A 17,189-nucleotide genomic window follows, 5' to 3' on the forward strand; every position below is an offset into this window, starting at 1 on the left:
ATGTTTAAATCATGCCTTGACTTTTATTGCTAATATAATATATAATAGGAAGTGGAACTCTCTTTTTGGGCATATCTCCAAAGTTATGAATGGTTGTGATTCTTGAAATCTGAATTTTCTACACCTTTGGTTCGTGTATGTGTGCGAGAGACAATTTATAGGCCAGTGGGTCAGCTCAAGTGGTTGCGTGTTGTGAATTGCAAATAAGAGGTCTTGGGGTCAAGTTCCTAACCTGGCAATATGTGATATGTCAATACTCAATGTCCCTGTCAGGTTGGTCATACTATAGTCTATGTTGATAGTTTACCCTAGTTACCAATCAGTGACAACGGTGAGGCGTTCAGGGATTTCCTGTACATTGTTACATGAAAAAATATGTATATACCATGACTTATGGCATGAAATCAGGATGTGTTGGGAGTCTTGGGTTGGAAGGTTTAGATGCTGAAACATGGAAAATAAGGAGGATGAATACTGGTATTCTATCAAGATAAGAATGGAGGATGATGCTTTGGTTTGGTCGAAAGCCCCTCCTCGGGTGAGTATACAGCAAGTGGTTACAAAGCTATGTTTGAAAAAGTTGAAGCTGCTTGGTGGCGAGGAAAAATATATGAAGTTAAAGCTCCTATGAAGTTGGGATATTTATGTTGTTAGCATTAGCTAATAAAGCTCCAAGATAGAATGTCCTCTGAAGGACAGCAAAGTAAGGTCCAGGGAGGTGCACCCTATCCAATGAGTTGGAAACAATTTATCATTTGCTGATCCAATGTTCTTTTTTCAAAGAGGTATGGAGTACTATACTGCCTTTAGCAGGAGGCCAAGCATTATGGCAGAAGGCAAATGTACTAGACAGTATGAAGAAATAGTTTTAGAATAGATCCCTTAGAGCACACAGATCTCTGCCTTTGATTCCCACCACAGCCATCTGGATAGCTAGGAACTCCAGCATCTTTGAGGTGAATGAGAACTCTCATTCCCTAGTATAGCATCGAATAAAATTTCTGTATGATGAAATAAAGTTCTCCCAAAGCTCAAATTTTCAAGGCAAACAGGGTATTTGGAAGTGCACAAATCTTACCAATGGGCTTTCTTTGATGGTGCCTGCCAAGGCAATCCTAGACTATGTGATGGTGGTATGCCCAAATTTCCAAGGCAAACAGGCTATTTGGAAGCGGACAAATCTTACTAATGGGCTTTCTTTGATGGTACCTGTTGACCTCTACTGGTCAACTACCCATGCAGTACACCTTCTTTTTCTTTGCGAAAAGGGGCAGCACCTGATCAGCATGTCCGTGCCATCCTGCCATCATCAGCGACTTGATCATTTTGATTGTAAACCCAGTCTGCATGTATTAATTGTAAATAATCTTAGCAGACATGAGTCATGTATATGTATTGCCTAGGCGGACCTAACTTTCTAGTGGTAATCTACGTCCCGGAAGGTTTTTTGTCTCACCGATCCATGGATCGGCAGAGTTTTCCTTCAAACCTGACCCCAAAGCCGGGATGGATTTTGTCATTAGAACTTTAGGAGAATCCTAGTGTGTTGATCTGCTAGATTATAGTTGTGTCGCAGAACTGGGTGTTTTGTGAGGGTCTGTATTAAGTGGGTTTGTCCCCTTGAGATGTAAATTGTAAAAAGTCATCATGAAATGTGTCTTGAGGGTTGAAAATGTTTTAAATCCCCTCGTGAGTCCTAAGTCCTAGGTCCTAGGTGATGTTTCCAAAGGCTTAGTTCGATGATCCGTTTAAAAAATGAAATAAAATAATAAAATAAATAAAAATTAAGAAATTTAAAAAAAAAATTAAAAAATTAAAAATTTAAAAAAAATTTAAAAATTTAAAAAAAATAAAATAAATAATAAAAAAATTTAAAAATTTAATAAAAAATAATAAAAAATTTTAAAATTTTAAAAACGAAATAAATAAAAAATAATAATTTAATAAAAAATAATAAAAATTTTAAAATTTTAAAAATGAAATAAATAAATAAATAATAAAAAATTTAAAAATTTAAGAATTAAAAAATAATAATAAAATAATAAATAATAAGAAATTTTAAATTTAAAAATAATAATAATAAATTAATTGAATAAATCGACGGATGAGATCAAGAGATGTCTTGATCTTCATCAACGGTCGAGATCATTTCTACATGGATCATTCGAACTAGCCGTTGGGATCATTTCCTTTATATAGGGTCTTAGCTGGTCATTTCAGATTCATTCGATCTGTGAGTCTGAGACTGAAGAAGCTCTCTTGTAAATCTGTTTCTGGTTAATAAAGGAAGACTTTGGGGTCCATATCTTGCTGGTGTTACTCTCTTGGAATGCTGTGAGATCATTTCATTTTCTGCATATGTTATTTTCAGCCATTAATAATAGCTTTTTTGTAGAGTATTGTGAGCACAGGTATCTTGTTCACTTGCTGGGGTTTGAGTGCTGTTAGGGTTTCTGAAGTAATGGCAGGTATCTCCATTACTGTTTGAGATCTAGCAGCATTTTTGCCCTCTTTGTTGACGGTTGTTTTGAGCTGTGCAGAAAACATTTTCTGAAGGAATTTTGTGGGCGTTCGGGGAAGTTCTCGGCTGAACCAGCCAACTCCCGCAAGCATTTTTTGTTGAGCCCAGTTGGATTTGATCCTGGGTCTATCATTCGGTTTTATTTTTTAGTTTGCATGAGAGAATTTCTGAAGTTTTTTTTTTTTCACAGTGACAATCTGAAATTTCTTTTCTTTAAAATATTTATGTGCTTACTGCTAAATCTGTAAATTATTAGGCTGACCTAGGGTTCCAAATTTTTGTTTTATTCAGTTTTCATTAGGGTTTTCAGTTTCTTGGTTTTAGGCATATTTTTTCTTTGGGTGATCTTTTCCTTTCATGGTTTGCAGGATTATTAAATTTTCAAGCCGAGATGCGAAATTGATATCTGGTTAATGGTTATGATTCGTGGTGGTTTAAAGCATTCATCTTTTCAAAATTTTCAGTTGCTGGATATCGTTTTGGTCATTTTAAGAGCATTGTGATTTAGCTGATGACAAATGATTGCTGTTCACGGTTTATGTTTCTATATCATCTAACAAGTAATCGTTTTAATAACAATCTCTTAAGGCACTGGTCTGCTCAATTAATCAAATCCATCGAGTGCTTTTTATATCGTATCTCGTGTCTCCCAACCAACTGGTCGACAGTTGGTCTCATCATCTCACAGGGACTACCCCCCTTAGCCGCAGGAGACAGGCTTAAACGGAGGGATCGGGGATCAGAGTGACAGCCCCCGGTCTGAGCGTTGTCGTGTCAATCTGCGCGACAACAGTACCTTCCAAGGCAATCCTGGGCTATGTGATGGTGGTATCTATCTCTCTGAAGGAGACGAGTTATCCATTAAAGCAGGAATTGGGACATGCACAAACAATGTGGCAGAATGGCAGGTTTTGTCTATTCTAAAGAAGCTGGCACTGGAGAAAGGTTCTCAAAAATCTCAATTCTGGGAGATTCTAAATTAGATATCAACTGGGTGAATGGTTTGATTAGCATGCAGAACCTAGTACTGAGACCACTATTTCAACATGTCAAGCTGATGAAACATACTTTTGATTCGATTTATTTTTCTTACATCTATAGCGAAACTTTTCAAGGAAGCTAATAGCATGTCCAAACAAGCTCTTAGTGTGGAAGAAGGATCCTGGGAGATACTGCAAGAAAAAGCTGGCAATCTCAGTCCAATCACAAGGAGATTCCTTCACGTTCTTTAGGCTTTTTTCTTTTTTTACTATGTTGCATAAGAACATTGTCCCTACATTTAAAACCCAAGTTCCAGTGTCTCAGGGACTTTGGAACCAATGTATCAAATATCATTTCGAGGAATATATCAATGAGGATCCATACATAAACTTATCGAAAATACCATAGAAAAATAAAAAATTATGGGAAAGTATTGGCAAGAATATACTTAAACCTAAGTACCTTGGAAAGTATCAGACAAACTAGCAACCTGAAAAATCAGAAACATAGCATGAAATCGGAGATATAATCATATATGCAACACTGTTTGGAACTCCTTAGAAACATTCTGAAATGCTCAGGGACTCCAGGACTTTTGGGGGACCCTTCCCATGTTTCAAACAAACTTTAGGGTACTTTACTGTCCCCACCTCCCTTGGTTTTCTGAGAACCCCTAGATGTCCCATGCACTATAGTTTTCTGGTTGGGTTAAAATAATGGTTGAGAAGTTTGTATGGTCATGTGGAAGTAACCTCTTTCGGTGACACTGCTTAAGGTTAGTTGCTACCATTTAACTATTTGTGCACCATAATAATGTTAACAGTAAATACTTTGACATTAGGTGAGAGAAAGCCTATTAATATCTCACAAGACTCACCTAGTCCTAAAGAAGAGCGTAAAGTTTGCTTAGCTTTCTCAGTTATTTTTATTGATGTAGAATCTAGATACCAACAGGCATTTGCTTTGAATGATTTGATGGGGAGGAGTCTAGCATGCATATAGAGCTAGGTGGGATCAACGGACCATAGCCAAGAGTTTAAATGTGAATGATGTAGATAATTGTGGTGGTTTATCATAGACTTAGAATCGAATGTTCAATCAGTGTTCTTGCTTATTACATTTCCAAATCTCAACGTTGATGTGCTTCCCCTGAGAATCCCCTACCATCCCCTGAAAATTGAGGGTGTTCTCTAGCCATTCCAGACACTCATCATCCTGTTCCCCTGCTTTGAAAACTCAAGCAAAATAGCTTTGTTATTGAGTATTGGACATGGCACATCTTATCATGTTGTTTTTCTAAAGAATGTAGGCCCATGTGGGGACTCTTCATTCTATTTTTTATTCTGAGGTTGGCATTACCTCTTGCTTTTAGGGGGTGTAATGTTGGACATCAAGTCCGGGACATTATTTTCTTTAAGTTATTACACTGGTAAATTCTCTCTCTGTTCTTTAGGCAGTGATGATTTTCAGGGCTCATAATGCCCATATGAAATGTAACTTTTTTGTCTACAGAAATAAAAAGTTTTGATTGTTTACGAAAAAAATTATATATATATATTGTGTATGTGTGTTCGTTCCCTCATATACAGATCCTAACTTTATACGATCCAGCAGATCTGTATCCAGATCTAGATCCCAGTAACTTAGCATTAGACCCTTCTGATCTGAGATGTATATAAAGTTATAAATATTGCCAAAAAGAATAATAAAAAGACATATTTATGTTACTGAGGTTAGGCCTTTCAAACAATCAATTTGTGTAGATTCACTTAAGTTAAGCTTTTAAAACATCGGAAAGACAGGTGCAAAGAAGCATCACCCTAAACAGCTAAAAAACAACCATGCCATTAATCATCTATGCATCCCAAGTAACAAACTAGAAAATCTTAAGGAAAAAGAACTTTACATAGATGGATGTGGAGATGAATCTGAATTTCCTTTCCCAGGTTCCATGTTCTTTGCTTGTTAAAAGTGACGTGTAGCTTCTATGTCTGAAACATTCAGTCCACCATACAAATCTCCTTCAGAATATGATGGTTTGAAACCACATGAGGAAAACACAAACTAATCATCAAACTACATACAAAAGAAAACATAACAAATATTGTGCCAAATCAAAATTACTTCAGAAGAATCTGTGCACTGAATAGCTGCAACATTTGCTTTTAGGAGTGATTACTTAAACATTAAAAAAAATATAGGAATACCAATGCCTCATTGTCTGGTTCAAAATGACGAATAACCCATCTTCAGACCTATACAGATTACAATAGCTTAAAGATAGAAAGAGGCACATCAAGATAATAAACTGTGTATACCAACCCTTTGATCTCAACTCAAAATATGGATAAAAATACAGATATTAATATACTAAAAGTTAAATTGAATCATAGAGGACATCTTTGATTCCAAACTTCCCTTAACAAGCACGTCATGGCTCAAAATGCTATCCTTTTGGCAAATCCACAGTTAGTTCTTTTCAATGAATCTACACAAGGAAACCAATTGTATGGATTGTAGGACAGTCCCCACTATCATTCATGTATGAGTATTGTTTCTTCCTGGATGAAAGCATTACAGGACAACGAAGTATAGTTTCTCCCTGGACGAAAACTTAAACTGAATCAAAGAGGACATCTTTGATTCCAAACTTCCCTTAACAAGCATGTCATGGCTCAAAATTCTATCCTTTTGGCAAATCCACAGCTAGTTCTCTTCAATGAATCTACACAAGGAAACCAGTTGTATGGATTGTAGGACAATCCCCACTATCATTCATGTATGAGTATAGTTTCTTCTTGGATGAAAACATTACAAGACAACGAAGTATAGTTTCTCCCTGGACGAAAACATCACAAGCCAACCAATACAGATCATAGTAACAGGACTAGGCAAGTACTCATGAAAACAATTTCACTGGAGCGAACAAGGTTCATGTATGAGTATAGTTTCTTCCTGGATCAAAACATTACAAGACAACGAAATATAGTTTCTCCCTGGAAAAAAACATCACAGCCAACCAATACAGATCATAGTCACAGGACTAGGCAAGTACTCATGAAAACAATTTCGCTGGAGCGAACAAGGTTCATTCTTCAATTTAAATACTCCAGAAGACTTGGAATATAAAGATCTCCATTGAGATACAAGAATAGATATTAAATGTATGAAAATAAGAATGATGATACAAATGAGAGTGACGGTCCTGCTTATATACTAGGCAAGTGCCTCTTTAGGGAGTCATGTCTCATTTAGACATGCCTTTTCAACCTAATTACTAATTAACTAATCATTATTTATGATTATTATCATTTACATTATTTCCTATATATTTTATTCATAACATTGCCTTCCTCCTCAGAAAGCTGTCCTCAAAGCTTACTGATGAAAGGATTTATCTCTTTTTTCTGTTTTGAATGTCTTCTTGTCTCGAAAAAGTCATCTTCATCGAAACAAGACATATGATGCTCGGAGTGATATAAAATTGTCACACAGAAGAAGGGTTTGACCATCCTAAATTAATCTTCTATGGAATATTCTGATCACTAGAAATTTGTAACGAACTGTCATCATAGGACTGGATTAAGGTTACTTCAATATTCTTCGGAACATCAGCTTGTTGTTTTTGTTCTGAATGGTACATATACGTAGCTTGATTGAGTTGTCTACTCTCATGATTCGGATGTCGATATGGAACTTTTTTTTGTTTGACTTTCCCTTATTGGGCGTGTGGCAATTTTTTTTCTTCTGGAGAGGATGTTGTTGAGTTAGTTACAAAACATTCACTTGGGATGTTCATTGTCTGAACCATAGTTTTAAAACTCCGACTCGGCCGAGGATCGACTCCGACTCCGAATCCGAAACGGTAATAACTCGGCCGGCTTGATTTCAATGACTCGATCGTTGTAAAAAATACATTAAATATTTAATTTTTTTATAAAAAAACATAATTTTAAAGATTTTAAACATAATTTTAAAGATTTTCATTCATGTTTCCAAACACACAGCATTATAATATGGATGGAAGGCAACACATGATCAAAGTAGGCTCATGAACCAATCCATTATATCAAAATGGTACCCAATGACAATACATAGTCAACTGTCATATATAATCAAAGACTCAAAACAAAAAACACATAACCAAGGAGGCTAGAAATGGCCTCTACAACAAAAGTAAATTGTGACGGTGACCAGACTCCAGTACTAGTACTACAGTACTACTAGCTAGTAGCTACTGCCAGAGGAGCCAAGATCATGTCGATCAATCTCTGGATCATCATCATCAGAGTCAGACAAGGGACCCCATGGCTCCTCCTCATCATCATCATCTCCAACTGCAATTGTAGAAGTGGTACCACTAGCAGGTTGTGCAACTGTAGCAGATGCAAGCTGAGATAGAGTAGATATACGGTTGCGCTTCTGTCGTGGCTGAGCAGAGGAAGCACCTACAACTGGAGTCCTTGTTGGCTGTGAGACTGAGGCTGGTGGATTGGGATCTGCATTCAACTGAACAGGCTGAAGTTGAACAACATGTTCAAGTTCAACTGATGTCTCCATATCTAAATCTAAATCAAGATCCTCATTAGGATCAAACTCTGCTGGACGACTCTCCACTACCCAATCTGATGTTGGATCAATGTCTTCCAACACAATGGGATCTGAATCAGGTCTTTTGTTCAGCAAATGGTTTCGTTTGAGCCGAAGGTTGTATTGGACATAAACTAGATTATTTAACCGTTTTTGATCCAAACGGTTTCTCTTCTTTGTGTGAATCCTCTCAAAGAGAGACCAATTGCGCTCACACCCAGATGCACTGCAAGTTTGACTCAAAATACGAATTGCAAACCTTTGCAATTCAGGACAATGGCCACCAAAGGCCTCCCACCATTGTGCTGCAAAAAACATAGGAGTGTAATGAGTTAGCTCAACAAAATTACAAATTATATCTAACTTTCAAATTATAAACGATTTAACAAACTTTAAAAAAAAAGTAAAACTATTAAGAATTTGAAAATTGAAATTTTTGTTTACCTGGCTCATCTGCTTCTCTTGCAATCTTTGCTAGGTTCTTCCCAAAGGTACCTGATGCATTGCTGAAGATATTGGCCTGTCGGTGTATCTCCAGCTGATCAGACTCCAAGGGAATCATGCGATCAATGCAATCAATCAGTCCATCTCTGACCTCCCCCCTCAAAGCTCCTGACTCCTTAGCTTTATAATGATATCGTGGGTTCAAAAAATACCCAGCTGCATGTATAGGGCGATGGAGTTGATTGTTCCATCTTTCATCAATGATTGCCCAAATGAGCCCATACTTTGCCACTCGATCCTTGTATACCGTCTTTATTTGCTCCTTTGCTTGATCCATAGCCTCATAAATGAAGCCCATAGCCAACCTTTCCCCATCCACCAACCGCAACACCTTAACTAGTGGCTCAGCAAGCTTCACAATCTCTACTGCCTTTCTCCAAAAAGTTTCTTCATGGACTTTCCTTTTCAATTCTTTGCCTTCCGGTTTGTTAAACCAATTGCTTTGATTCCATTCATCACTGGAAAACATCTTTTGCAAGTTTCTATGTTGGGAAAGCATAGATTGCAATGTCAAAAAATGTGTAGCAAATCTAGTGATGGCAAGCCTAATAATATCCTTGCCTCCTTTGCCCCCAGTGTGTTTCCTCATGAGGCTCAAAACCAATGTATGATTGTAGATAAATTTTGTTATGCTTTTGGCATGATCTATAGTGTTTTTGACCCAATCTAATTTTCCAATATCCTCAAGCATGAGGTCTATGCAATGTGCAGCGCATGGGGTCCAAAAGATGGTCTTGTGTTTTTCCTCTAACAGTTTACCAGCAAGAACATAGTTAGAGGCATTATCTGTGATGATTTGAACAACATTAGCCACCCCCACCTCCTCAACAACCTGATCCAATAGCTGAAACAACAAGTGGCCATCTTTTACCTTATCAGATGCATCAACTGATTTTAAAAACATGGTTCCCTGCCCAACAACCTGATCCAATAGCTGAAACAACAAGTGGCCATCTTTTACCTTATCAAATGCATCAACTGATTTTAAAAACATGGTTCCCTGTGGGCATAAGACAAGAAAGTTTATGATGGTACGGTTTCTTTGATCAGTCCATCCATCTGACATGATGGTACACCCTGTTCTTTCCCATGAGTCCCTGAACTCTTGCAAATACTCATTAATGGATTGAATTTCTTTCTGCAAACGAAACCCCCTTAGCTCATGCATAGTAGGGCCTTTGAAGCCTTTTCCAGCAGCATGTATGGCATCAAACATAGGCTCATAATATGGTGAACGAGCAGCATTAAAGGGGATATCAGCATCATACCACCATCTAGCTATGTACTCACAAGCAGTCTCCCTCAATTCTTTCTTCCAATGGTCATCTAAAGTGGGCTGCATTTGAGTTTTACTAACTTCAGGACCATGTGCATCTGATGGAGAGGAGGGAGTGAAATAACTTTTGATAGTCACATCACCCTTTTTCATTCTACCCTTTCCCTTATCTTGAACAGAACCAAAATAGGGAGGAACATATCGGAAAGGGTTGGATGTATCAGTTTGAGGGATAGAGGAAGAACCCTCAAAATCATAATGGGGGTTGGCAGCCATCATTTTTTGTACCTCCCTCTTCCTCCCAATTTCAGCATGTATGTCTCTTTGCCTAGCCTTATCTTCTTTAAATTTCTCAAAGCTGACCAACAAATTCTTCCTAATCTCCCCAATTTCTGGTGAGGTACATGGGGTAATTTGGCCTCTAATCCCTGCCAAGTGTTGTTTCAGCCTATTAATGCCCCCAGGACCTTCCTTAATTTTCCTATGGCAAAATTTGCATTGCATTTGACTATCAACCATTTCAACATATGCCCAAGCAGGATCTCTTGCTCTAGGTGCCATTTTTTGACTAGGAAAGCAAACAATCTGAAAATGAAAAAAAAAAAAACCTTGATTCAATGTTCATTTATTTGACAAAAAACACTATCTAAGCTTTCTAGATATGCACCTAAAATTTACGAAGCAAAAATAGATTTATAGAGGTGAAAAAAATACCTCCAGGCACAAACTGCCTCCTCAAGCTTGCTCCAAGAATCAGCTCCTCAGCGCTGCTCCAAATGGCTGCCCAAGAAGCTCCTCACTCCAGCTACAATGCTCCTCCAAGACTCCTCACTGCTGCTCCAAAACAAGCTCAAGAACTGCTCACTAACTCTCAAAGAAGACTCTCACTCAAATGCATAAGATTGTTGTGAGTGAACGAGAGCACTTGGGTGTGTTAAATAGGGTTTAGGAGGGGGAAATGGACCCCAAAAATCATTTAGCAAATTCATATCACTGCTTGGAGTCCAAACCAACCAAAAAACAATTTAAAAATCCATTAAAATTTTATTAAATCGTAGTTTGACGTGATGCTGGGCGTTTTTTTGTGACTCGACCGAGTCATAACGGAAACGGCCAAGTTGGCCGAGTCATGGCTGACTCGGCCAGTCGAACCGTTCCAAAGGCCGGGTCATAGAAAAAGGTATTGGCTCGGATCAACCCGGCCGTTTCGGTTTCGAAACAGTCGTTTCTTAAAACAATGGTCTAAACTACAACATCTAAGTTTGTATTTTCTTCAACTAAGTTTGTATTTTCTTCAACTTGCTTGTCTTCTTCCTGAGTTGTGACATTCGCTGGATCGGTATCTGTTGTCTTTTCGTCAACTTGAATTACTACATTTGATGCTTCCTTCTCAATAAGTTGTTGTACCTTGTTTTCTAATGACTTCTTATCCTTCTTACGCTTCTTAATTTGCGTCAGTGATTTTTCTACTTCATTTTTGTTAGCAGTGATCTTGTCAACTTCTCCTTGCATATTTTGTAGAACTTTTTTACCTTCTTGAGAAATTACTTTAGAAATATCTTGTATGTTGTCTGGCGTTACTGAATTTGGCTTCAATGTAACATCTTGATGTGTTATTTTTTTCTTTTCCTATGAAAATGTCAAAAACTTCTTTTTCGTATTCAAGATGAAGGAACCTAGGGTTTCCATCCATGGTGATCTCAAAATAATGTCTCTTTGATCATTCCATAGGGATTGAACTGAGAATTGCAATATAAATGTATAATCTCCAATGTTTAACTGTAAATCATTTATTTCATATTTTTTTTGTTGAAAGCGTCTAATTTTTCAATTATATTTAACTCCAGAATTACTAATTGGTTTCCGATTTTAGGCATTATATAATTTTTATCTTCAGTGGGTGAGATAGCAATAGCGAAATCTTTTCCTATGAGAGTTCCTTTAATTTTAAATAATACTTTAACATAGTCGGGTAAGGTTTGGTTTGTGGACATCTTCCTTCCTTTAGTTTTGTCTTGGACTCCATGCTGTATTTGTTAATAATTTCGTCAAATTTTGACTATGAAACTTATGTATCCTTCGTAACGACTAAGTATACAAAGTGTGATAATCCCACTTTCTTTAAATATCCTTCAGTCTTCCTTGATAATGTTATTATAGCCTTCCATGAAAACTTTCTTGCTATGCCACTTAGGTACTTTGAGAGTATAAGAATATATTCTATTTTTTTTAAATATACAATATATATTTTTATTTAATAATTGAATAAATATATATAACTGAATATATAAATAAATTATATATTATATATACAAATCTTAATTAAAATTTAATTTAAGATTTATATCATGATTCTGTGTGAAGACACAACCGTGGGTGAACGAACGCGTTGGTAGATGCAACGATCAACAGAAAAAACAATGGGTAAGACAACACAATTTTGGGACAGACAATACGGTGAGAACGGAGCGGAAGTCACACAACGGGGGGTCAACAAACGCATCGCAGACGAAACGATGAGCAGAAAAGCGATAAAAACTCCGATGGCTGGCAAAGTAAATGACATACAAAATCGTTGTTGTACAATGTACAGACTAAGGATTTATGGCGGCTGACAACAGTGATTGGCTGGTGTTGCCATTTTGCAATGGCCTGTGGAGCTGGCGACTGGAAAGTGTTTAACGACTACGGAGGTGGCTCAAGCAACGCAACGGTGGCAGCGGTTTGTGATTGTGGCGAGCGGAATGCCTGTCAAAGCTATGACGACAAGTGAGAAGGCCTCGACGGTGGTGAATTTCGTAGCTAGCAATTGTGGCCTGCAATGAAAAGATGAATGGTGTTCTACGGCGGCTCGAGGTGAACTAGGGATGGTCACAATGAAGGTAGGGTTAACTTGTGTGGCAACGTACAGCGTTGGTTTTGTTGTGTGTTGGACTACAACCGTGGCGGTGATAGTTCCGAGTGGGGCCCTGCAAGCTGTGCACGCTAGTGTGGGGTTACAAGTGGTCGTAGCGGCTGCTGTTTAATTTTTATTAATTTTTATTTTATTTATTTTGTTTTTTTAAATATAATTTTTTTATATAATTTTTTTTCCATTTATATTTTTTTTTTACCTTTTTTTCATTTCTATATAATACTTTATTTTTAATAATAATATATTTTTAAATGGCCAAGGGCCTCTACGAAATCAGTGATGGAGAAACTCCAAGCTTGATGTAGCCAATCACAGCAACAACAAGGTTGATGATTTTTATGGCCAAAAACCTAGATCGAAAAACGAAGCTCTGTGCAGCGGCAGAGCGGCCAAAGGATCAAACAGCTCTAATACCAAATGGAGCTAACAAGATTTGTTCTTCAGTTTAAATACTCTAGAAGACTTGGAATATAAAGATCTCCACTGAGATACAAGAATATATATTAAATGTATAAAAATAAGAATGATGATACAAATGATAGTGAAGGTCCTGCTTATATACTAGGCAGTTGCCTCTTCATGGAGATTCATGTCTCATTTAGACATGCCTTTTCAACCTAATTACTAATTAACTAATCATTATTTATGATTATTATCATTTACATTATTTCCTATATATTTTATTCATAACATTCACTAGCCCAAGGTTCAAACTAGCTCAGTCAACACAGTCAAACTCAGTGAAGTGCATCAAAACTCACAATTGCACTTGCTGGAACAACCTACTGTGAAAATAACGCCTTTAAAGTGATTTCTCATTCTTGCTTTTCCTATTTGGTTTTTACTCTGCAGTGTCCTTCCAGATATTTCTACCTAATGAAGAAATTCTAAACAGTCCAAATCACAATTTCAATTGTATTTGTTCTATGATGAGCTTGTAGAATGTAGTGTGCACTCTGAGATTCTACAATCTAATATATGCATTGTAATATCATTTACGTAACTGCAATTTGCAAACTATCTGCGTTAAGTCTTCAGGCCCTTGCATATACCACAAGTTTACAATTACAATTTCATTTGCTTATTTACACAAACATATGTCTGAAATACATATTTCTTATATGCATTGTAATATTTCTACCTAATGAAGAAATTCTAAAACAGTCCAAATCACAATTTCAATTGTATTTGTTCTAAGATGAGCTTGTAGAATGTAGCGTGCACTCTGAGATTCTACAATCTAATATATGCATTGTAATATCATTTACGTAACTGCAATTTGCAAAGTATCTGCGTTAAGTCTTCAGGCTCTTGCATATACCGCAAGTTTACAATTACAATTTCATTTGCCTATTTACACAAACATATGTCTGAAATACATATTTCTTATATGCATTGCAACATCATGTACGTAACTGCAATTTGCAAACTATCTGTGTTAAGTCTTCAGGCTCTCGCATATACCGCAAGTTTACCATTACAATTTCATTTGCCTATTTACACATGTCTGAAATACATATTTCTTATGAAATTACAATTTCATTTGCCTATTTACACAAACATGTGTCTGAAATACATATTTCTTATGAAATGGAATTGTCTCCAATTAATTTTGTCAAATTTTGAATATTTTTTATATATATTTGGTTTTGTTTTACTGAGTGGTGAGTTGACTCTAATTCTTTGGCTTCTCAAGTTGTTGCTAAGTCCCAGCAGATAGACTATGGCCATAACAGTCAAAATAAGAGCAAAAGGGAATGACAGCTAACCCTTTAGTTTGTCACAATATCCAGAAGAATCATATTTAACACCAAACTTAAACACAGCAGCCACTCTAATATGCCAAAGGACCCACAGGCCCATCAAAAGGTGAGAGTGAGAACCCAAAGCCCAAATCAATAATCATCATGTTGGATTAACCTTTATGCACATTGATGATGAACTTACCACCCTCGATCAAGCAGTATTGGTTGGCTCTCTACATGAAGATAACATCCTTTTATACATGTAGGGACTTCCCAACACTACACAACATACATCAAGTGGCACCACATCTAATTCCACTTTATCAATGTAACAACCTACATCAATGGAAAATTTGACCTTGTACTGCTTGATAACTCTCAAGTCCACATCTTTGTTCTCACCCATCCAAGTGGGTATGGACGAGGATGATCATGGACTTCCAATCCTCTCTGAGTATGTAGCCTCTCAGCCACAAAACCCCTCTCCTAGGGGAAAACCCAACCAAAGTTTCTTCTCTTCTTCAAGAACCAAATCAAATGAGACAACCATGACCTCTTAGACCTATAATAGGTCCTCCTCCATCCACCAAGTCAGCCTTCCAACTATCCTTCCTTCCTTCAGCAAGTGGTTATCAAAGTTAAACCAAGTCAATGCAATCAATAAGGATCTCGGCCTTCTGCAACTTCTGTACCCTCGGCCCTGCTATTTCCTTGCACGTGTGACAGATAAGGAGAGAATTTTCGGTCTTTCTTAGCTTGACAAGAGTCCTTTGTTCTTTGAATGCATTCTTCTTCTTTGACAATGGGTTTAGACCTTCCTTCATGCTTTTCACACTTTCTTGCAAATCGAATAATTTTTATAGTGGTGAGGACTGTCATGAGATAGATTCTCGGTCTACTTTGCAAGACAGAAATTTTGTGTATCTTTTCTTTAACATTCTTCTACTTCCCTTGTCTTTGCATCCTCTTTTCTTGTCCTCTTAATTGCAGATCAAAGATGAGTTAAATGCCACAATACGTCAATGTTCTGGCCTATATATAGTCTTCATGTTGAACAAATTCCTTCAATGAGGCCGACTTGTCAATGGGAGTGACTTGTAGGAGATGGAGCCGACTTGGTGGAGACTTATTTTAGATTTTGACACAAGAACAAATTTTCTTCTTTGACATAAGGAGCCCAAGAATGGTATTTTAAATGATGACTATGACTATGAATCATGACACAAATCCTAGAAGCACACAATGGGTGCTTTGACCTAGAAATAAAATAAATAAAGCATGAAACCCATGCTTATAAAATAAATTTTCTTTTATAACAAATTTTCTTTTCTTTCTTTTTACAATTACATTACATCTTGACTCAAATACAATTATGAAGACCGACACTAGTTACATTTCCCAATACTCCCTTTTAATTAGGGAGATATTCATAAGGTTGACCTCAATTTGAAATGTTCCAAAAAGAGTACAACAACATACACAATGCTAGGGGTACCACAACAACCAAGGTATCCAACACATCAAAGATCCAAGTGTCATTTGCAAGACACTAATACAAGGATCTAAGACACTAACAGGGACTAAGGTGTCATCAAGGCAACATGCCACTATAGGAACCATCAGGCTACAGCGTTGGCGTCAATCCAATTGGATATAGATACCATCTAGGCCTCCATGCCAAGACACCAACCCTCATAGGGATCTAGGTATCATCAAGGTCAAACATAACAACAGAGCTCCACATGACCAAGATATCCTCCCACACCATGATCAAGACATCATCAAGGCCAAACTATAACTAAGATCTCAACACCAACCAAGCCAAGGTGTCCTCCCAAGTCATACAGGCAGTTTATGGTACTCATATCTCCCTATCCACTAAATCAGAGATATCCATCAATCCAATCATGCTTCACAAACATCTCGAGGAGAAATCAACACATCAGCTACATGTTCAACCATTAGAACATCCAATAGTTTCATGACCCCAACCAGTACTGGTACTTTATCATCACTATGTTTGCATAGACTCGGGGTCCTCAACCATTCTGATGTTGCTTAGGTCATCATAATATTAAACAAATCTCCATGGAAGCTTTACTTCTCCAACTTCATCAATATGTTTGCATAGACTCAAGGTCCTCAACCATTCTGATGTTGCTTAGGTCATCATAATACTAAACAAATCTCCATGGAAGCTTCCTTCTCCAACTTCTTCAGCAGCACCAAACTCAGCTTCGGCACTTCTTCAAATCATCCAAGATTTTGACACATCAATACTAACCATCAGTAGTGCTTCAGCGAAACTCCAATCTCAATCATCCTTATGGCCTTTACATCATGTTATCAACTATGGAGGAGATTCACTTTTATCATAAACGTTATCCTTTCAGTTATATAGGCTCTTTTTTTTGCATTATCTTATCATCGGAGAACTTTGATCTTTCAAAACATCATTCTTCATATGACAACAAAGTCACCTTTCTATCAACAATGTAAAATTCAATGTCATCAGGGTTCTTGCAACTCCCTCTTTCCATCAAGCTTATCAACATCATACGGTCATTATTCAGTATGAGGTACGCATACCTCTTTACAACTTCTTAAAGATGATGTACTTGCAAATCACATCAACAAGTAAAACAAAAATAACTATAT

At 37.0% G+C, this 17,189-nt stretch overlaps 1 protein-coding gene across 1 annotated transcript in view; it reads right to left on the reverse strand.

Moving 5' to 3' along the window:
- The window catches only part of MED31 (SOH1 family protein), a 105,603-nt gene that overhangs the window by 42,748 nt on the left and 45,666 nt on the right, over positions 1 to 17,189 (reverse strand). The window contains exon 2 of the mRNA XM_089412182.1: positions 5,409 to 5,493. Within this exon, the coding sequence (XP_089268308.1) occupies positions 5,409 to 5,455 (47 nt within the window). The 5' untranslated portion in view covers positions 5,456 to 5,493. The remainder of the gene's footprint in view (positions 1 to 5,408; positions 5,494 to 17,189) is intronic.

This window comes from Pinus tabuliformis, chromosome 3_1 (genome assembly GCF_031772625.1).
Source record: "Pinus tabuliformis cultivar Carrire ecotype Pingquan chromosome 3_1, CPIR1, whole genome shotgun sequence".
NCBI lineage: Eukaryota > Viridiplantae > Streptophyta > Pinopsida > Pinales > Pinaceae > Pinus > Pinus tabuliformis.